The sequence below is a fragment of the Thalassophryne amazonica genome, chromosome 10 (assembly GCF_902500255.1).
Source record: "Thalassophryne amazonica chromosome 10, fThaAma1.1, whole genome shotgun sequence".
Lineage (NCBI taxonomy): Eukaryota > Metazoa > Chordata > Actinopteri > Batrachoidiformes > Batrachoididae > Thalassophryne > Thalassophryne amazonica.
Window position 1 is genome coordinate 47,468,607 of NC_047112.1, and position 23,279 is coordinate 47,491,885.

The 23,279-nt window shown below is 41.3% G+C and overlaps 1 protein-coding gene across 1 annotated transcript in view; it reads left to right on the forward strand.

Moving 5' to 3' along the window:
- The window catches only part of opa1 (OPA1 mitochondrial dynamin like GTPase), a 119,850-nt gene that overhangs the window by 40,125 nt on the left and 56,446 nt on the right, over window positions 1-23,279 (forward strand). The window contains 8 exon segments of the mRNA XM_034179956.1: window positions 918-1,034; window positions 17,459-17,512; window positions 18,350-18,454; window positions 18,540-18,626; window positions 18,978-19,091; window positions 19,886-19,966; window positions 20,292-20,366; window positions 20,451-20,522. Of these exon segments, the coding sequence (XP_034035847.1) occupies window positions 918-1,034; window positions 17,459-17,512; window positions 18,350-18,454; window positions 18,540-18,626; window positions 18,978-19,091; window positions 19,886-19,966; window positions 20,292-20,366; window positions 20,451-20,522 (705 nt within the window).

Consider the following 23,279-nt stretch of genomic DNA (forward strand, 5'->3'; position numbering starts at 1 on the left):
TGGCGACCCCGAGTGAAAACAAGGGAGCAGCTGAAGGGACTTAGTATTTCTTTATTTATTTTTTGTTTGGTCACTGAAAAGAGGATACAACACTGTGACACTGTTCATCTATTTTGGATGTAAATGACCTCAAATTCACTGCATTTATCTTCAATACATTAGATGGCTTAAATAATAATTGGTCAATGTCCAAATGTTTTCAGTCTTTTTTCAACATGAATTTAATGCTACTTATGAGTTGTGTGTGGTTCATATACCACATTATGCGGAAAAACTGTATCATGTAGGTGACCCGCCCAAAGACAGCACTCACCTTCTATAATGCTCTCTGTGCTTCATCCATGATGTAGTGTCCTCGTGCTTGTTTGATCTTGCTGATCTTGACCATCAGGTTCATCAGATGTTCTGTCACTGAACAGCACAATGACACATAGTGGTGTTATTTCTAGCATACAGTTGTCTACAGCTGCTACTTGAATGTCCACCTTGTTAATATATTATTTGGTCCATAGAGATTGTTTTGGCCTGAGCCATATTTGATATATAGCAGTTCTCAGTGATGCATAATGATGAGAGAAAACTAAATTGCTGTGGTTGCCACTTGCTAAGAGGTGCTGGTTGTGGTACTAGTTGCCTCATCTGCATTCACATTGGCAAAATGTTTAATCTCCCATTTGTGTTGGAGAAAGACTTTGTTGAGTTGCACTGATGTTGGTGGCAAGATTATCAAAGCCAAAGATGTTGATAATCATGATTCTCCAGCGTGAATAGCACAAATGCCATTGGCTGTACACCAGGACCTGGTTTGTTGTGTTTATCCCTTGTGTTTGGATACAGCACTGGCCTGGATATTAGAGCACTCCGGTGAGTGTTGTTTTCTGTTGCTGCTTGTACATCTTTCTCACGTACCCCAGCAGGATCTGCTTGGCGAGCTCATTCTTATTCAGCAGCAGATCCAGCGTCATGAGGAGGAGGTCCAACGCGCTGCTGCAGCTCACAATCTGCCTTCGAATCCCCCTCAGCAGAAACACAAGGTGAAGGTTCCCCAGATTCCTCTACCCAAGTCTACCAGTTTTCTTCATAAAACATTTAATTACTTGTGTTCTAAAGAGTGAACTGATCGCTCACTGTGATCAGTTCTTCTAAAGTTCTGTCATTTTGGTTGTTTTACTTCTGTTGTGTAAATTGGTTCTACAGTCCCCTTCAAAAGTATTGGAACACTTGGTACTTCACACATTTTAATTTGTTTATGCCATTTCAAATACAAAAATTAAAAATGTCTAAAATGATCTTCCTTAAAATCAAACCCAAAGCAAATCTCTACAACTTGATATAAATGAATTTAAAAATATAAAAACCAAGATGATGGGTTGTAAAAGTAATGGGAAGCTTTGGTATAATACCTGTAAATAATCAGTTTTATTGCCAGTTTTCTTCACACAAGTCAGGGGATGGATACATGATACATGTCTTGGACTTTTAAGCCCCAGTCACACGGCACTAATGAAGGACACAAAAGCCAAAACGAAACAAGAAATCTGGACTTACGTTGACTTTCGGAGACATTGTTTTACCGTCACCCAGCTTCGTTCCTGTAGCTGGCGCTTCGTCAGAATTTTCAAACTGTTGAAAATTTGAACAAATCCCAATGACAACCTCAGTTCGTCTGTATTCGGTTTTGCTTTCTGTGTTGATGGTTCCTCATCGTTTGTGTAGTTCCGTGCCGTCAGTGTTCCGTCATCCAACTTCGTCCAACCTCCCAAGTCCAACGTCTTGCACGAGCGTTGACAATATCTGAATGGATTGATAACTAAAGCTCAGATGAACTGAACTGAACGTGACTCGTCCATGTGTGAGACAAAAAGCAACATTTTCATACAGAAACAATAGCGGCAAGAACATTTTATCAACTACTTTAACTATTTGCGCTTGTTGCAGTTGTCTGTGGCTGGAACGTGCGTGTGCGCACACATTGTTGTAGTGAAGACAAACCTGTTGTCAAGACAACCAGATCTCGCAGGTGCATTTGCTGTGGAGAGTGCAGGCTAGCTGCATATTTGAGCACAGGCTGGCGCTCAGTCTGATACACGTTGTCAAGTCACATCATCATGAATGTTTTGTTTTGATTTTGTTTAAAGCATCAAGGTCGCCGTTCGCGTCGTTTTTGTTTTGTTAGTTTTGGTTTTGTTTCGTTCTTTTATGCGTTCTGGACTCGCAGGTTTTTTGCTGATGGGAGAAGTGCAGGCTCATTTGTCCACTTTTTCTTATGGCTTTGTGACTTTTTTCTTCGTTCAGCTTTCGTAGTGTGCCATGTGACCACGCCCTTATTTACATCAATTATGAAGAAATATAAACAGTATGGCACTCTGTGGTAAATCTGCATGGAGTAGAGAGTTCTCAAAAACTGAGTGACTGTTCAAGAAGGAGAAGAGTGAAGACAGCCACCAAGAAGTTACAGGCTTCTGTGCCCCCCCCCCCCCCCCCCCCCCCCATAGCCAGGACATCTAAGTGATGTTTTGGATTCTGTGAACATGATATTTCTGCACCCAGATCAGAATCAGAAGAAGTTTATTGCCATTGCCAATGAACAGGATTCACAGACTAGGAATTTGCTTTGATATAATCTATCTATATAATCAGATCTGAGAGTACATCCACACAGATGCTGAGAATGACAGCCTCAACACTGCATTTAATCTATTATTAGACTCTATTGGCTTTGCTCAAAAAGTAAATGAGTCCACCCACCACTTTAATCATATCTTAGATCTTGTTCTGACTTATGGTATGGAAATAGAAGACTTAACAGTATTCCCTGAAAACTCCCTTCTGTCTGATCATTTCTTAATAACATTTACATTTACTCTGATGGACTACCCAGCAGTGGGGAATAAGTTTCATTACACTAGAAGTCTTTCAGAAAGCGCTGTAACTAGGTTTAAGGATATGATTCCTTCTTTATGTTCTCTAATGCCATATACCAACACAGTGCAGAGTAGCTACCTAAACTCTGTAAGTGAGATAGAGTATCTCGTCAATAGTTTTACATCCTCATTGAAGACAACTTTGGATGCTGTAGCTCCTCTAAAAAAGAGAGCTTTAAATCAGAAGTGCCTGACTCCGTGGTATAACTCTCAAACTCGTAGCTTAAAGCAGATAACCCGTAAGTTGGAGAGGAAATGGCGTCTCACTAATTTAGAAGATCTTCACTTAGCCTGGAAAAAGAGTCTGTTGCTCTATAAAAAAGCCCTCCGTAAAGCTAGGACATCTTTCTACTCATCACTAATTGAAGAAAATAAGAACAACCCCAGGTTTCTTTTCAGCACTGTAGCCAGGCTGACAAAGAGTCAGAGCTCTATTGAGCTGAGTATTCCATTAACTTTAACTAGTAATGACTTCATGACTTTCTTTGCTAACAAAATTTTAACTATTAGAGAAAAAATTACTCATAACCATCCCAAAGACGTATCGTTATCTTTGGCTGCTTTCAGTGATGCCTGTATTTGGTTAGACTCTTTCTCTCCGATTGTTCTGTCTGAGTTATTTTCATTAGTTACTTCATCCAAACCATCAACATGTTTATTAGACCCCATTCCTACCAGGCTGCTCAAGGAAGCCCTACCATTATTTAATGCTTCGATCTTAAATATGATCAATCTATCTTTGTTAGTTGGCTATGTACCACAGGCTTTTAAGGTGGCAGTAATTAAACCATTACTTCAAAAGCCATCACTTGACCCAGCTATCTTAGCTAATTATAGGCCAATCTCCAACCTTCCTTTTCTCTCAAAAATTCTTGAAAGGGTAGTTGTAAAACAGCTAACTGATCATCTGCAGAGGAATGGTCTATTTGAAGAGTTTCAGTCAGGTTTTAGAATTCATCATAGTACAGAAACAGCATTAGTGAAGGTTACAAATGATCTTCTTATGGCCTCAGACAGTGGACTCATCTCTGTGCTTGTTCTGTTAGACCTCAGTGCTGCTTTTGATACTGTTGACCATAAAATTTTATTACAGAGATTAGAGCATGCCATAGGTATTAAAGGCACTGCGCTGCGGTGGTTTGAATCATATTTGTCTAATAGATTACAATTTGTTCATGTAAATGGGGAATCTTCTTCACAGACTAAAGTTAATTATGGAGTTCCACAAGGTTCTGTGCTAGGACCAATTTTATTCACTTTATACATGCTTCCCTTAGGCAGTATTATTAGACGGTATTGCTTAAATTTTCATTGTTACGCAGATGATACCCAGCTTTATCTATCCATGAAGCCAGAGGACACACACCAATTAGCTAAACTGCAGGATTGTCTTACAGACATAAAGACATGGATGACCTCTAATTTCCTGCTTTTAAACTCAGATAAAACTGAAGTTATTGTACTTGGCCCCACAAATCTTAGAAACATGGTGTCTAACCAGATCCTTACTGTGGATGGCATTACCCTGACCTCTAGTAATACTGTGAGAAATCTTGGAGTCATTTTTGATCAGGATATGTCATTCAAAGCGCATATTAAACAAATATGTAGGACTGCTTTTTTGCATTTACGCAATATCTCTAAAATCAGAAAGGTCTTGTCTCAGAGTGATGCTGAAAACTAATTCATGCATTTATTTCCTCTAGGCTGGACTATTGTAATTCATTATTATCAGGTTGTCCTAAAAGTTCTCTAAAAAGCCTTCAGTTAATTCAAAATGCTGCAGCTAGAGTACTGACGGGGACTAGAAGGAGAGAGCATATCTCACCCATATTGGCCTCTCTTCATTGGCTTCCTGTTAATTCTAGAATAGAATTTAAAATTCTTCTTCTTACTTATAAGGTTTTGAATAATCAGGTCCCATCTTATCTTAGGGACCTCGTAGTACCATATCACCCCAATAGAGCGCTTCGCTCTCAGACTGCAGGCTTACTTGTAGTTCCTAGGGTTTGTAAGAGTAGAATGGGAGGCAGAGCCTTCAGCTTTCAGGCTCCTCTCCTGTGGAACCAGCTCCCAATTCAGATCAGGGAGACAGACACCCTCTCTACTTTTAAGATTAGGCTTAAAACTTTCCTTTTTGCTAAAGCTTATAGTTAGGGCTGGATCAGGTGACCCTGAACCATCCCTTAGTTATGCTGCTATAGACGTAGACTGCTGGGGGGTTCCCATGATGCACTGTTTCTTTCTCTTTTTGCTCTGTATGCACCACTCTGCATTTAATCATTAGTGATCGATCTCTGCTCCCCTCCACAGCATGTCTTTTTCCTGGTTCTCTCCCTCAGCCCCAACCAGTCCCAGCAGAAGACTGCCCCTCCCTGAGCCTGGTTCTGCTGGAGGTTTCTTCCTGTTAAAAGGGAGTTTTTCCTTCCCACTGTAGCCAAGTGCTTGCTCACAGGGGGTCGTTTTGACCGTTGGGGTTTTACATAATTATTGTATGGCCTTGCCTTACAATATAAAGTGCCTTGGGGCAACTGTTTGTTGTGATTTGGCGCTATATAAAAAAATTGATTGATTGATTGATAATGGTGCAACATTAAACAGAGAGCAATATAAAATGCTAAGATAAAATATACAATATGTGCCAAAATAAGATAAAATATAAGATAAAAAATGACATATGAAATTAGAAAGGCTGTGTGCAACAGAAAAACAGAAAGAAAGAGAAACAGAAAAAAAAAACAGTGCAGTGGGAGGAGTGCAATTAAAACCAAAGTACATTGTCTAAAGTAACCCGTGATAAAATGATAAAGTGACAGAGTTAAGGTTAAGGTTACTTGAGTTATGAGGAGTTCATGAGTCTAACGGCAGAGGGGAAGAAACTCTGTCGTTATGGCGGGAGGTTCTGGTCCGAATGGACTGTAGCCTCCTGCCCGAGAGGAGTGGTTTGAATAGACTGTGTGCAGGGTGAGAAGGGTCAGCTGTGATCCGACCTGCTCGGCCCAGAGTCCTGGAGACGTGCCGGTTGTGGAGAGATGGAAGGCTACAGCCGATCACCTTCTCAGCAGAGGCCACAATGCGCTGCAGTCTGTGTCTGTCCCTGGCTGTGGCCCCGGCGTACCACACCGTGATGGAGGAGCAGAAGATGGACTCGATGATGTTCGTGTAGAACTGCACCATCAGCTGGACAGGCAGCTTGGCCTTCTTCAGCTGACGCAGGAAGTACATCCTCTGCTGGGCCTTCTTGATGAGGGAGCTGATGGTTGACTCCCACTTGAGGTCCTGGGTGATGGTGGTGCCAAGGAATCAGTGACAGTCCACAGTGGTGATGGGGCTGTTGATGAGGGCAAGGGAGGGCGGGGGGGCTGTGGCTTTCCTGAAGTCCACGATCATCTCCACTGTTTTCTGGGCGTTGAGCTCCAAGTTGTTGCTGCTGCACCAGGTCACCAGCCGGTCCACCTCCCTCCTCTAGGCAGACTCATCCCCATCCGAAATGAGTCCGATGAGGGTGGTGTCGTCTGCAAACTTGATGAACTTTACGGAGTCGTGGCTGGAGGTGCAGCAGTTTGTGTACAGGGAGAAGAGCAGAGGGGAAAGGACACAGCCCTGTGGAGATACTGTGCTGAGAACCCGAGTGTTCGAGACGTTCTTTCCCAGCCTCACATGCTGACTCCGGTCCGTCAGGAAGTCTGTGATCCACCTGCAGGTGGAGTCGGGCACGTGGGGCAGAGAAAGCTTGTCCTGGAGCAGATAATCCATTATCACAACGTACCTTGTTCACTGTTTTCACACTCTTGGCCTCGTTTAATTCTGAGACACCTCAGTGTTTGTTTTTTTTAAAGCCATTTCACTGTTTTTAATGACTTTCGTCTTTTTGATGTGCCCCTCCTCATCTTCCAAAGACAAACACAATGCCCGCCAGCCCCTTCTGTGGTAGTTGTCTGCAAGGAGGTCTTTGTTTCTCTGTTGTTCCCTGTTTTCTCTTCACAAGGCATAGAGTTCACAAATATAATAATCTGTCTTGATGCACCAGACTACAGTACTTTCAGATCTGAGAGTACAGTTTCAGTGGGGAACTTAAGCAGCTTGCCCAGGAACACTCTCAGCTCAGAAAGTCAGTCATTCCAACAATAACCAAGGTTCCTCTGAAGAGACATCCTATCAAAGAGTCCCAGTGATTGCTTTAGGTCATTGGTTAGCAGTCAAGTCTAAGAACCGTGCCAGGTAAAGTCACACTGAGGCTTACAACCACTCTGCCACAGGTTCATGTCAGAATGCTGCAGGTTTGCCACATTCACTCAGTTTTTGCAGAAAAAAATGGGTGTCAGTAATTTGCCGCTTGGTGAAAAATAGTCCCTGTGTGTATCCTGGACATGTTCAGAATATGTACTTCAACGCTAAAATGCTTTTAATAAAGGTAGTACTCCTCCTCTGAGTCTTCCGAAATAACCATTCACAAAAAGTAATTCCCACAGTAACCAAGGATCCTCCAGAGAGACCTAGTGCCAAAGTGATCCAGTCATCACTTTCAGTCACCAATGAAATAGGTGTTGGCTGGGTTTAAATTTCTCCACTGTGGGTTTCAACCGCATCTGTTTGTTGGTGTTTTAGCAGTTAGTCAAAACTAATGTGTTGTTATCAAGCTCCACTGTCGTCTCAGTTTGCCATTCATAGCTGTCAGGAGTGGCACCTAGTGTAGGCTTTTGGTGCTGTAGCTTGTCTCTTTCAAGTTTTGACATGTTGTGCATTCAGAGTTACTTTTCTGCATATTTCGATTGTAACAAGCAGTTATTTGAGTTACTGCTGTCTTTCTGTCAGATCAAACTAATCTGGGCATTCTTGTCTAACGTTTGCATTAAACAATCCATTTTGCTGAAAGAACTGATGCATGGCATATGCTGTTTTGTTTTTGTTTGTTTGTTTTTGTTTTTTTCTTTTTTGGACCATTCTGTCTAGGCCATAGATATGGTTGTGCATCAGTCAGCAATCACATAACCAAGCCTTATTTGTTCAAACAAATCAACAGCTTTTCGTTAATGCACAAAAATGCTGCATGGAGCTGTGTGACATCCAGCTGCATGGATAAATAAGGCTAAGTGTGCAGAAACCATGTATAAATGTGTTAAATGCTTCAAAATGATTTTGATTTCTAAAAAACACTTACTTAAGCAACATAATAAAACATTGTGTCGTATTCCTTGCCAATGAAAACTCTAACTGAACAACCCAATATGCAGAAAGCATATAGCACATACAACCCCTGGCAAAAATTATGGAGGATCCTTGGAGGATGTTCATTCAGTTGTTTAATTTTGTAGAAAAAAAGCAGATCACAGACATGACACAAAACTAAAGTCATTTCAAATGGCAACTATCTGGCTTTAAGAAACACTATAAGAAATCAGGAAAAAAAAAAATTGTGGCAGTCAGTAACGGTTACTTTTTTAGACCAAGCAGAGGGAAAAAAATATGACTCACTCAATTCTGAGGAATAAATTATGGAATCACCCTGTAAATTTTCATCCCCAAAACTAACACCTGCATCAAATCAGATCTGCTCGTTAGTCTACATCTAAAAAGGAGTGATCACACCTTGGAGAGCTGTTGCACCAAGTGGACTGACATGAATCATGGCTCCAACACGAGAGATGTCAATTGAAACAAAGGAGAGGATTATCAAACTCTTAAAAGAGGGTAAATCATCACGCAATGTTGCAAAAGATGTTGGTTGTTCACAGTCAGCTGTGTCTAAACTCTGGACCAAATACAAACAACATGGGAAGGTTGTTAAAGGCAAACATACTGGTAGACCAAGGAAGACATCAAAGCGTCAAGACAGAAAACTTAAAGCAATATGTCTCAAAAATCGAAAATGCACAACAAAACAAATGAGGAACGAATGGGAGGAAACTGGAGTCAATGTCTGTGACCGAACTGTAAGAAACCGCCTAAAGGAAATGGGATTTACATACAGAAAAGCTAAACGAAAGCCATCTTTAACACCTAAACAGAAAAAAACAAGGTTACAATGGGCTAAGGAAAAGCAATTGTGGACTGTGGATGACTGGATGAAAGTCATATTCAGTGATGAATCTCAAATCTGCATTGGGCAAGGTGATGATGCTGGAACTTTTGTTTGGTGCCGTTCCAATGAGATTTATAAAGATGACTGCCTGAAGAGAACATGTAAATTTCCACAGTCATTGCTGATATGGGGCTGCATGTCAGGTAAAGGCACTGGGGAGGTGGCTGTCATTACATCATCAATAAATGCACAAGTTTACGTTGATATTTTGGACACTTTTCTTATCCCATCAATTGAAAGGATGTTTGGGGATGATGATATCATTTTTCAAGATGATAATGCGTCTTGCCATAGAGCAAAAACTGTGAAAACATTCCTTGCAAAAAGACACATATGGTCAATGTCATGGCCTGCAAATAGTCTGGATCTTAATCCAATTGAAAATCTTTGGTGGAAGTTGAAGAAAATGGTCCATGACAAGGCTCCAACCTGCAAAACTGATCTGGCAACAGCAATCAGAGAAAGTTGGAGCCAGATTGATGAAGAGTACTGTTTGCCACTCATTAAGTCTGTGCCTCAGAGACTGCAAGCTGTTATAAAAGCCAGAGGTGGTGCAACAAAATACTAGTGATGTGCTGGACGTTCTTTTGTTTTTCATGATTCCATAATGTTTTCCTCAGAATTGAGTGATTCCATATTTTTTTTCCCTCTGCTTGGTCTAAAAAAGTAACCGATACTGACTGCCACAATTTTTTTTTTTCCTGATTTCTTATAGTGTTTCTTAAAGCCAGAAAGTTGCCATTTGAAATGACTTTAGTTTTGTGTCATGTCTGTGATCTGCTTTTTTCTACAAAATTAAACAACTGAATGAACATCCTCCGAGGCCGGTGATTCCATAATTTTTGCCAGGGGTTGTATGTGCTATGCTTTCTGCATATTGGGTTGTTCAGTTAGAGTTTTCATTGGCAAGGAATACGACACAATGTTTTTTTAATGTTGCTTAAGTAAGTGTTTTTTAGAAATCCAAATCATTTTGAAGCATTTAACACATTTATAGATGGTTTCTGCACACTTAGCCTTACTTATGAGGTGCAGATTTGTATTTTACTCTGGTGTATATGTTTGCTCGTTGAATGCTAGTCTTTTTGCTTGATGTACCTGTACAGTTCTGGTCAAAGTTATTGGTAGACCTGATTTTAAAGGACTTAATTGTGATTATCTTGAGAAACAAATGTAACAGAACCCATTTTTGCAGTCTGAATATTTAATAAAATGTCATTGAACAACTCAAAAATTCTTTCATACGGTAAGATACCAGAATGGGGAATGCAGTAGATCAATTTGTCTTGAGGTGATGATATGATGCCCAGAAGCAAAACACCCTACGTATAGTTATATTGTGCCATCTGGCTGCTTTTCTGCTAATAATTCATAACTGAATTTAATAAAAACATTGTGATTAAATGTGGCTAAAACATAAAAAAATAAAATGGACTAGTTACCCTGGTAGAAGCATGAAATTCACAGGAAGATGTCCAAATCTTAAGAAAACAAGTGTTATGTTCCTGAAATGCTCCCATGAAATAGTAGAGAAGCTTGAATCTTTTCTGCTATGGAAACCACCTGGACAACTGAGAGCCTACACAGAAACTCCCATGAAATGATACGAAAATTCTCGACTTTGCATCAGCAGTTCTACCTGGGCATTAATTAAATCATTCACAGGGCCAAGCTGCATCTTCTATGTCATGTTTACAAAGTTGCTATCCATCTGCAGTCTTTTGCATCTTTTATAATGTGTTTTTTTTTCTCTCCATATATTTAATTATATAATCTGACAGGGGTGGTGACAAGGTGGTTAGTGCACTTGGTTTCAGTGCAGAAGGTCCCCGGTTCAAACCCCACCCCTGGCACATTTCTCCATGTAATGTGGAGTTTCATCCGGAAGGACATCTGCTGTAACACCTGTGCTAATTCAACATGCAGATCCACCTTGGATTTGCTGTGGCGACCCCGAGTGCAAACAAGGGAGCAGCCGAAGGGTCTTACTATTTAATTATATCATCTAAATTGATGTTATTGTGACATCCATTTTATGCAGGCATACATGGAAATGTACTGGCTTTGGTCCTGAGTGTCCATCTGTATGTGAACAAAAAGTGTTTTAGTCTGATATGGTGCAGACTTGGTGGAATGATTCAGGTACAGCCAGTCTCAGCTTGGTTTGAGTTTGATTGAAATTAGTTAAGGCAAGACCAGAATTTTGGCCTGATCCTTGTATACAGGGAATATTTATAATACCTGTATCCTTGGGTGACTTTGAGTCAAATGCATGATCATAATTGGGCAGCGCAGTCCTGTTTGAGGGCGGGCACTAAAGGGGTAAAATATGATGCATATGACGTAATTTCTCTTCTTCCGGGCACAGAAACAGAGCACTTACTTTTTGGGCAAATTACATGCAAACAAAGTGAAAATGCAAAGAAAAGTGACGATGTGGTGGAAAGTGGCCATGTGTTGCGGTTTGTTTATGACCCGGAGCTCAAACGAGTTGAGGCGGTTGTGCAGACAAGAGAACAGAGGTACTCTGGTTAGCTGTGCAGGCTAACACTTACTGACACGACCTGCCCCATTTGCCTCGTCTTCCCTTCTCCACTGGGAACCGAAAAAAACCTGCACTTTTCGCAACTGCTTCGGTGATTGCAGCCAAAAACAAAACAGTTTTAGAATTGATGCCTTTAATGGGAAGAGACTAATACCCAGGCGGAGTGTGGGAGTGTCAGCACAAACCATTTGGAGGATGGGGGTTTCAGCGGAAAGCATTTTAAACTGTCGTGTCTTAAACTGGCAGGTCCGCTTGGTGACAGCGAGTGTGCTGTCACCATGTTTACTGAGCCGGGCTGAAAGGTTTGTGCTGAAACTCCCACACTCCACCCAGGGATTATCTGCTGTGTTCTTGCCGGCTGTCCCAAGATGTGATCAAATGTGATATCACGTAGGGGTTCAAACGAAACTGCACTGCCCGATTGCTCAACGCAGTTTGAAACCAATGTGGATGAAGCATTGTGGAAGAGTTTTGCTTTCATCGGGGATAAAGTGGTTCAGTTTTGGCAAGATTTCATCAAATGCCAACACCTCACAAAACCATATATTATGTAACACTGCATTCCAAAGAAATGATTTGCTTGAATCTGTGAAGTATTAAAAACACAGGTGTTACCCTCAGTGCAACACCTGCTTCTTTTATTCTGAAACCCTGAACATTTTATGAAACATTTTCATGTTACAAACTGTGTCTGAAGTTATTCTGACTTATGTACATGAAATCTGGACTGCCAATAATTTTGACCAGGATAGTTTATATTGTGTTTTCTGTTTTCTGCTCTTGTAAATTTTCCTGTTTTTCAAGTATATAAATGATGTAATCAAGGTTGTTTTGCCAAATGATGAATGCAGTGCAACCGGAAAGTATTCACAGTGCTTCACTTTTTCGATGTTGTGTTATGGCCTTTTCCCACCTTAAGCCCCGTTTACACATAGATGGTAAGAGCTCCCGGCAGCGTCCCGGAAGAGTTTTTGGCCGTCTTAAGGATCACACGCCATTAACGCTGGCACTAGGGGGTGTGGCTTAGTTCCGGCTTTACCGGGAATCGTCGAAAAAATTATTTAACATGTCGAATAATTCAGGGAGCACTCCCGGAGAATTCGCGTGACGACGGAGACAACGTGAACAACGGCGTTTGATCCTTTTTAATAGCCGTTTCATCCTTCCCCTTCCTGTAGTGCCGCAGTTTACACCGCCGCAATTGGCGACCGGCGTTGTATCCCTAATCAACGGCATGTAAAACGGCAATAGAGCCCACATCAGTGTCCTTAAGGGCGTTTTAACCGGGGACAGAGGCAGACAAAATGGCGGCACTAGCGGACAGTATGCCGTTCTAAACGCCACCTCCCGGTTAACGGCATTCCAAATGGCCGATAGGCGGCGGTCAATATAAAAACGCTAGCGCGCTGCATGCAGGCCTCTCACTCGCGGCCAGCTCCAGATATTTTTGCAGAGAAGCTCCAGTATGCCTCCTAAAAGAAAATTGTCAGCGGCAAGGACTTACCAAGAGGTCTGGTTCAGAAGCAGAGGGTAGCCCTGTGGTGGAGACGGAAGAGGTGGACGTTGAGGAGGGTAAAAGGAAGGAGAATAAAAGGCTGAGGATGATCTCCCTCCCCCTGCAGTGACAGAGGCATGTATTCCTGCTGCTTCAGCCTATTATACTCTGGGGCGGTGCTTATATGCAAAGGTTCCTGGAGTAATGCAGGATTTGCCTGGATAAATCCAGCGGTACACAGGGCATTATCGGCGGCAGCAGAACACCGCCATTCTCACGCGCATCTTAACCTGTGATTGTAAAGGATAGAACTGGGTATTAACCCCCGTTGCCTGACGTGTGCCAGATGCTACGGCGTCAAAACGCTGCTTTATTCGGCTGATTTAGCGGCATTTTATCCGCATATTTGTGGATAGTACGGTGGCCAAAACGCCGGCGAAATGCTCCGCTCCTCTCCACTGCGAAAACAGCCGGAACTACCGCGAACTTCAGTCTACGTACTGCCCACCGACAAAGCTGTCTATATGTAAACTAGGCTTTAAAATTGTACTCGTGGTACCCCATAATGACAACGTGAAACTTTTTTTTTGGGGGGGGGAGTTAGTAAGTTTATTTAAAATAAAATAAACTAAACTAATCACATGTACATATGTATGCCCACCCTTTGCTCAATACTTCGTGGATGCACATTTGGCAGCGAGTACACCCTCTAGAATATGATGCCACAAGCTTGGTGCACCTATCTTTGGGCAGTTTTGCCCATTCCTCTTTGCAGCACCTCTCAAGCTCCATCAGGTTGGATGGGGAGCGTCATTGCAGAGCCATTTTCAGATCTCACCAGGGATGTTCAGTTGGATCCAGGTCTGGGCTCTGGCTGGGCCACTTAAGGACATTCACAGACTTGTCCTGAAGCCACTCCTTTGATATCTTGGCTGTGTGCATCAGGTCATGATGAACCGATGCTCCAGTCTGAGGTCAAGAGCACTGTGGAGCAGGTTTTCATCCAGGATGTCTCTGTACATTGCTGCATTCATCTTTCCCTCAATTCTGACTAGTCTCCCAGTTCCTGCCACTCAAAAACATCCCCACAGCATGATGCTGCCACCACCATGCCTCACTGTTGGGAAGGTGCCTGGTTTCCTCCAAACACGACGCCTGGCATTCACACCAAAGAGTTCAATCTTTGTCTCATCAGACCAAAGAATTTAGTTTCTCATGGTCTGTGAGTCCTTCAGGTGCCTTTTGGCAAACTCCAGGCAGGCTGCCATGTGCCTTTTACAAAGGAGTGGCTTCCATCTGGCCACTCTACCATACAGGCCTGATTGGTGGATTGCTGCAGAGATGGTTGTCTTTCTGGAAGATTCTCCTCTCTCCACAGAGGAATGCTGGAGCTTTGACAGAGTGACCATTGGGTTCTTGGTCACCTCTCTGACTAAGGCCATTCTCCCAGATCGCAGAGTTTAGACGGGCGGCCAGCTCTCAGAAGAGTCCTGGTGGATTCGAACTTCTTTCATTTACAGATGGTGGAGGCCACTGTGCTCATTGGTACCTTCAAAGCAGCAGAAATGTTTCTGTACCCTTCCCCAGATTTGTGCCTTGAGTTAATCCTGTCTCTGAGGTCTGTATACAATTCCTTTGGCTTCATGCTTGGTTGGACCTTATATGTTAACAGGTGTGTGTCTTTCCAATTCATGTCCAAACAACTGAATTTACTCTAGGTGGACTCCAATTAAGCTGTAGAAACATTTCAAGGATGATCAGTAGAAACAGGATGCACCTCAGCTTAATTTTGAGCTTCATGGCAAAGGCTGTGAATACGTATGTACACGTGATTAGTTTTAATATGTAAATAAAGCCACTGTGTAAGCCACTATGTGTGTGTGTGTGTGTATATATATATATATATATATATATATATATATATATATATATATATACACATACATACAGGGTTCTAGCTAGCGCAAACTTGCGTTAAGGCCCGTTACGATATAATTTTGGACCGTTACACTTATTTTCGACTGTGTAATCAACCATTTCTGCAGCGCGACTCCAGTTTGAAGTGTGAATGAAGCAATGCTTCGATTCAATGGCTCGTGGCTCTTTGATTCGCTGCTCTTCAGAAGCGGTAAGTCCGCTTCTTAACCCCTCTCAAAGCTATTAAAATTTCATGAGTCATTTTTGTGTGTATTAAAGTCGCTAACTGGGACTCATGTCTTGTTGCAGTCAACAAACGAGAATTGTCCTCCGTTCCTTTGGCACAGTTCCAAACACTGCGCGGCTCTTTGCTGAGACAGAGTCCGCTCAGAATTAATAACTTCAAAACAAATTGCCGCTTTAAGTAAAATGACACCTCTTACAAACGTTGCAATACAGACAATAAACTACAATCGACTGAAACGTTTTTTCCTCCCAAAATGAGGCCTCCTGCGTTCTTTATGAACCTGATGTGTAGTGCAGCGAGCTGTAGAGCTCAGCTCAGATATGGAAAGACATTCATGCCAATAATAATGTCTGAAAGGAAATGCTTTTGACAAAAACTAACAGATTTTATTTCTGTTTATGTCCAGAGATCAAGGATCCACCATGTAGAGTTTATTATGTCCAGAGTTTAAGGATCCAGTAACCAATTTCATATTTATTGACTTTAAAACTCAATAAATGTTGTTCAGTTTCAATTTAATCAGCTTATAACACGCCAGATTACAACAAAAGGCGTCTCAAGGCACCTCACATAGAACAGTTCAACATAAAAAAATTAAAATAGATAAATAAAAATAATTCAAATAATTAAAAACGGAAGTAAAAGAATAAACCATAAAATAAAAACTACTCATAAGAAAGAGAATAAAAATAGGTTTTAAGTCTTAACTTAAAAATGTCCACGGATTCCGACTGCCTCACTGAGGGCCATGTACCAGCTAACCCAGAATGAGATTGCCCACTTAACAAACTTCCCCAGCCTTCTGGACATGATGAAGGGACATGGGCTGTCTTACCTGGCTTTTCCCCTATGGGTACCCCAGAATGGCCAATTTTTAGCTTAAGTGTGTATATATATATATATATATATATATATATATATATATATATATATATATATATATACACACACACACACACACACACAGTGGCTTGCAAATTTACGCATACCCATTGGTATTTCATGCATTTTAATTTATGGCATTTCAAATACAAAAAGTAAATCAGGCTTCTCAATATAAAAATTTCTAAAATTATCTTTCTTAGACTCAAACTGAAAGTAAATCTCTTCAACCTGATATAAATGAATTAAAAATATAAAAGCCAAGATGATGGGTTGCATAAGTAATCAGCCCCTTTGGTATAATACCTGTAAATTATCAGTTTAATTGCCAGTTTTCTTCAGAAAAGTCAGGGGATGGATACATGAACATTTCCAAGTCACTGAACTTTATTTACATCCGTTATGAAGAAATACGAACGGTATGGCACTCTATAGTAAATCTGTGTGGAGTAGACAGTTGTCAAAAACTGAGTGACTGTGCAAGAAGGAGAAGAGTGAGGAAAGACACCCAGACAACCCAGAAGAAGTTACAGGCTTCTGTGGCTGTGATTGGAGAAATTGTGCATAGTGCATGTTTTGCATTTTGTATTCCCAGTTATACAGCTTCATGATGAAGTGCTATGCCAAAACATTAAATCTAGGCTTGTATCTCAGTTGTACCTTCTGGCAAATTATAGTTGAACTTTCAGGTCTTCTTTTTAATTAAATCCTCCTCATTACCAAAGGGGCCCATTACTTATACAACCCATCATCTTAGCTTTTATATTTTTAACTAATTTATATCAAGTTGTAGAGGTTTACTTTCAGTTTGAGTCTAAGGAAGATAATTTTAGAAATTTTTATATTGAGAAGCCTGATTTCCTTTTTGTATTTGAAATGCCATAAACAAATTAAAATTTGTGAAATACCAAGACTTTGCAAACCATTGCGCGTGTGTGTGTGTATGTGTGTATGTATATGTATATATATATATATATATATATATATATATATATATATATATATATATATATGAATTTCATCCATTTTGGAATAAGGCTGTAACATAAAATGTGGAAAAAGTCAAGCACTGTGAATACTTCCGGATGCTCTTTAAACCAACCGCATGACTGATAACATTTTGTGAATAAACTGAGGAGTAATTTCCAGTGATCACTGTGATTTGTACCCGTGTGAATCATACTGTCTTATTCAACATAACTTTTGTTTTTCTCATTATCTATTAACATGATTCTTAACTATGTAGTCTGCATGTAATGCATACTTTCCTGATGCTGATGCGATGTCATACTCTAAACCTTATTTCAAACTCGAAGGGAAGCCTTAACCCAGCCTGTGGTTATTCTTTCTGTTTTTGTACTTATAGTTAACAGACAAAGAAAAGATAGACCAACTTCAAGAAGAACTGCTTCATACCCAGGTAGAGTTCACTGCATGTTACATTGTCTAAAGCCTGAAATGAAAGTCAGTGAAAGCCAAATTGTGGTGGAGAAAGGGAATGTCAAAATCATATACATATATGTATATATTTTCTGTATGTTCTATTACTTGGTATCCTGTTAAACACATTGTGAAGAACTTATCTAGACTGTGATAAGCTACCTGTTATCCTACCTAAATAAGGAGTTGGCCTGCCAATATGTAGTCCTGGGTTCAACTCCCGGTCATGCGTCCTGTTAGTGTCCTTGGCCACCTGTAAATGGGTACCGGTGTAACAGTATATCTTACTGCAGGAGACTTGTTTTGCCGGGGGGGGGGATCTTCAGACAGCTCCCCCCCTGGGGGGAAGATATCCAGGGTGGGGAAGATAAACTGGAACACCAGCCAGGGGTGAGGAAGTAACTTGTGATGAACTGGCATCCTGTCCAGGGGGGTGCTGTTGGCTTTCATCTGCTTCACATTACAGAATCCAGGGACAAGCACCAGTGGGCCTCGGGGCCTATGTCGGACTTACTTACTCTCCACGAAGATTGCTCAGTTGTTTGGATTCAGTCATGTGTTCAGCAACAAATTAAAAAATATGTGCCTCTTGTACTTGTTATTGTACTTAACCAAAATGCTTTAAAAAAACTAGACAAAGGACAAAAAGTTGTGAAAAACATTAAATTTACTGTGTAACTTCTTGAGCCCTGTTATTCAATTCTTGCATCAGTAAAGCTACAAATCATACTTTATTATACCTACAACAAATGCTTCCATTTAATTTGGGTAGTTTTAGTTGTTGGATCTTAATTGGCTGCTGATACGTATTCCATAGCTAAAATATCAACGCATGCTGGAGAGACTTGAGAAGGAGAATAAAGAGTTAAGGAAAGTGGTGCTGCAGAAGGATGATAAGGGAATTCATCAAAGGAAAGTTAAGGTGAGCTTCCTACTTAAAAACATAAACAAATCTGGATAAGAGTATCGTAACATTTAAAGTTAAATTTATTTTGGCTCTTTTGTAGAAATCCCTTATTGACATGTATTCTGAAGTCCTGGACATCTTGTCTGACTATGATGCCAACTACAACACCCAGGACCACTTACCCAGGGTAAGGAACAATTCAGATCCCTTCTCCTACATGGAAATGACTTTTTATTGTCAGAATTTTTTTTCTTTTCTTCGCTCTTGTCACTGTGGTCTAAATCTTTCACAGACTGGTTTGTATTGTGTTTGACACATTTTTTTCCTCCAGCAGACTTGTTTATGATGCAAAACAAACAACAACAAAAAACTACAACAAGGCCCTAATATGTAGCTTTCAATTTTATGTGTTGGTATTATAAAATTTTAAGATGGATAAAGGCTTGAGGACTTTAAGACTTGTTTTTTATGTTTTAGGGTGTGTGTGTGTGTTCCATCTTCCATCTGTTTCATACTCTTTTTGTCTCCACTGTTTCAGGTAGTTGTGGTCGGGGATCAGAGTGCTGGGAAGACGAGTGTGCTTGAAATGATCGCCCAAGCCAGGATCTTCCCTCGAGGGTCCGGAGAGATGATGACTCGCTCTCCTGTTAAGGTACACTGTTTCCCTCAGGCCGCATGACCATTTTTTCAGCTTGGAAATTGATAGAAAGAAACATGATTTTAGAGAAAGAAGAAATGAAATGCCAAATTTTTACTTGTATTACAAGAGTTAATTTTCTTACTGTGGCAAATCTTCGGTGATGAGGAAGATTGTTTCTTTATCGATTCCCAGACAGGATGATGGATGCGGAGGTGAGGTAGATATAGGAATGCCTGTGCGTAGGTTTGTGTAGCTTAGGTTTGTTTAACATGGGAATGTTGTTGGATGCCAGCAAACACACGGTCCTTGACCGATCCTTCGCCTGGTACAATGGCTGGGAAGTCCCCAAACACTGGGGCCTGAGGACCTGCTGCAGCATTTACAGCCATTGGGGTTACAAGCCATCACCTCCTCCACCCGATCTGCTGTTCAGGACTTCTTGTTTCACCAGAGCACCATCAGCCACCTCATGTTCAGGTTTCCTGTGGGGCCTTCATGGTTACTGGAGCAGCCATGGAGCACACAAGGTCCCCACTGTATTTCACCCCAACAGACAATCCCCTACTTGATCCCTTATCCAGGTGTTGCAAAGCAGACAAAGGGATTGGATTTTAACACCCTAATTTTCTTCCGTTTTAGGTTTTCTCTCATAAGGAATGTATTTATTTATTTTAAGTTTGAGCTATTTAATTAACTCCATTTTTTGGTAGATGTGTGGCTCATCTGCAATACTTGTTCCAGTCAATAAATATGTATAATATAATTCCATTGTTTGTTTTTTAGATTTTTGCATTTTTATTCTTTAGGTAACACTTAGTGAAGGTCCTCACCATGTGGCTGTTTTCAAGGACAGTGGTCGAGAATTTGATCTATGCAAGGAGGAGGATGTAAGTCACAAATCCTTCATTCTGTCCACCTCATATGAAAGATAAGTAAAAATGTGTCTATGGGGGTGATTGAGAATTTTTGAGCCTGACCTTGGAAATGTAGGGCGTGGTTCTCCATCTTTTGCATTTCAATAAACCAACTTTTCTCGAGTGTGTGATTTATTATTATTATTTTATTTTTTTTCCCTCACTGGGTGCAATGTTGGTTCTCAGAATGCAAAACATGGAGAAGCATGCCCTACATTTCCAGGGTCAGGCTCAGAACATTCCAAATGCCCCTCATGCCTGGTTTACTCACTTATTTCTGCCTTTGTCATTCCTGCAGCTAGCTGCCTTGAGGCATGAGATTGAGTTGAGAATGAGGAAGAGCGTGAAGGAGGGCCAGACTGTCAGCTCTGAGGTACACCATTCTTACATTGTGATTTTTAACAAATTTGTTATTATGTGTGGTAGATAATCAGAAGGTGTGTTTTCTGAATAACAGACCATATCTTTGAGTGTCAGAGGACCCGGAATCCAGAGGATGGTGCTTGTTGACTTACCAGGCGTCATCAGTGTGAGTACAAAAAGGGGGAAAAACAGATTTTAATTAATAAGAGGTGTGAAAGATGAGTCCTAACCATCTTTTTCCATCATGTAGTAGTGTCTCTTGTAACACAGTCACTATTTAAACAAACTGAAAGCAGACCAGAATGTTCAAGAATTGTAACAATAGAAAAGTCAGACGATGAGCACACCTGATGCAAAAATACATTGCTGATGACTGATTACCTTGCTTGACTTTTAAAAAGTTGTATATTGTCTGTCAAACATATTTCCTAAACCTCTAGCTAAGCTTCCAATGGATCAATGGAAGCTCGTATATTTCAAGATAGATTGTAATAACAGACTTTAAAATTTGTAGCTAAAAATAGCCCATGCTGAGGCGATGCCTCCTTAAAAATAAATAAATCTACATCACTTAAGAAATCTTGTTTCTGTTGTTTTGCTCTTTAAGTGGGCTCTTTTAGGGGAGGTGATGGTCTAGTGGTTAAGGTGTTGGGCTTGAGTCCAGAAGATCATGGGTTCAAATCCCTGCCTGACTGGAAAATCACTAAGGGCCCTTGGGCAAGGCCTTTAATCCCCTATTGCTCCCGGTGTGTAGTGAGCGCCTTGTATGGCAGCACCCTGACATCGGGGTGAATGTGAGGCATAATTGTAAAGCGCTTTGAGCATCTGATGCAGATGGAAAAGCGCTATATAAATGCAGTCCATTTACCATTTTAAGTGGAAAGAAACTGTTTTGCTTGTATTGCTTGTCGCTCTTGCACAAATGTTTGACAGCACCCTGGCTCAGTGGGTGTGTTTTGCCAGCCAAACAGGAACCCAGACAAGTAAATAAGCCACTTCAGGCCTAATGTTTGCTCTGAGAAGGATAGTTGCTGCATGCTCAGACATAAAGTTATGGAAGTTTGAGAATGTGTACAGTAATATGAAACCAAAAACATATTTAGCCACAAAAGGTAGATAAAAGCTAATCTTGAACAATATGACCCTGTAAAGGATGATATAACTGCACTTTTTTTTTCATCATGACTCCAAACACCACCCACAAACTACATAATATACAGGGCATCCAGAACGTATTTACAGCTCTTCACTTTTTCCACATTTTCTTATGTTACAGCCTTATTCCAAAATGGTGTAAATACATTGTTCCACTGAAGATTCTACTCACAACATGAAAAAAGGTTTTTTGCAAATTTATTAAAAGTAAAAACTTAATAAACATGTACATAAGTATTCACTCTTTGCTCAGTACTTTGTTGTTGCACCTTTGGCAGCAATTACAGCCTCAAGCCTTGAATATGTCATGAACTTGGTGCACCTATCTTTGGGCAGTTTTGCCCAGTCCTCTTTGCAGTACCTCTCAAACTCCATCAGGTTAGATGGGGAACATCGACGCACAGCCATTTTCAGATCTCTTCAGACATGTTCTATAGGCTTCAGGTCTGGGCTCTGGCTGGGACACTCAAGTGCATTCACAGAGTTGTCTTGAAGCCACTCCTCTGATACCTTGGCTGTGTGCTTTGGGTCATTGTCCTGCTGAAAGATGAACCATCGCCCCAGTATTAATGCTCTGGAGCAGGCTTGCATCCAGGATGTCTCTCTACATTGCTGCATTCATCTTTCCCTCAATACTCACTAGTCTCCCAGTTTCTGCTGCTGAAAAACATCCCAACAGCCTGATGCTGCCATCACCATGCTTCACTACCATACAGGCCTGATTGGTGGACTGCTGCAGAAAAGGTTATCCTTCTGGAAGGTTCTCCTCTCTCCACAGAGGAATGCTGGAGCTCGGACAGAGTGACCATTGGGTATTTGGTCACCTCACTGACTAAGGCCCTTCTCCCCCGATTGCTTAGGGCCCTGTCCCACTGGCGTTTAGGAGGATTTGCGGATGGATTGTGCACAAAAGTGACCCACATCCACCAAACAACCGCAGTAACCGTGTAACATTCCTGTATGAGTCAGTCGCCATCCGAACACGTCCGTGATCATCTGCAGAGGCACGCATGTCCGCAGCCAGGATTTTTGAGCGTCTCAAAAATCCTGCTGCGGATGAGATCTGCATCACTGCCTGAACACATACTGAAGACATACGCAGGACATACACAACCAACGCGCCGCATATCCCCTGTCATCCGCTGATATCCGCAACCGATGGGTTGGCGCGGCTTGGCGGCAGACCGGGACAGCGTGCAAAACAGATATGACGCGTGCCCAGCACGGTCGCAAATGGTATGTCGCGCATGCAGACTAGAGCATGACACGGGAGTGGATTTTCACTCCCGTCTCATCCCGCTCCCAGAAAAAAAATCCCATCCTGTCCCAATCCTGGAGTGGAGTAAAAAAATTAGTCCCACTCCCATCCCACTCCTGTATGTCTCGCGCGGTGATGATCAATCAGGGACTGAATATGTAGTGATGTGGACATGTCTGTAGTTTGACTGAAGATGTGAACATGTCCTGTATCTGGTAGCAGCCTGTGAGCAGGACTTATGTCTCTTTTGTCCTTTATTTCACAATTATGACAGAGTTTTTGGAGCGAGCAGCAGCCCCGCAGCAGCAGGAACGGAGTTTCTTTTTATTTTACATGCTCGCGCAAGCGAATGGAGATTATTTTACTTATTAACTACACAGATGTATAATAGAACAAATGGCTGGTTTCTAAACACAATTATGACAGAGTTTTTTGGTGGAAGAGCGAGCTGCAGCAAGCAGTGGTTTTTTTATTGTTTACATGTGCTCGTGTGAACGGGACAGTTGGTCC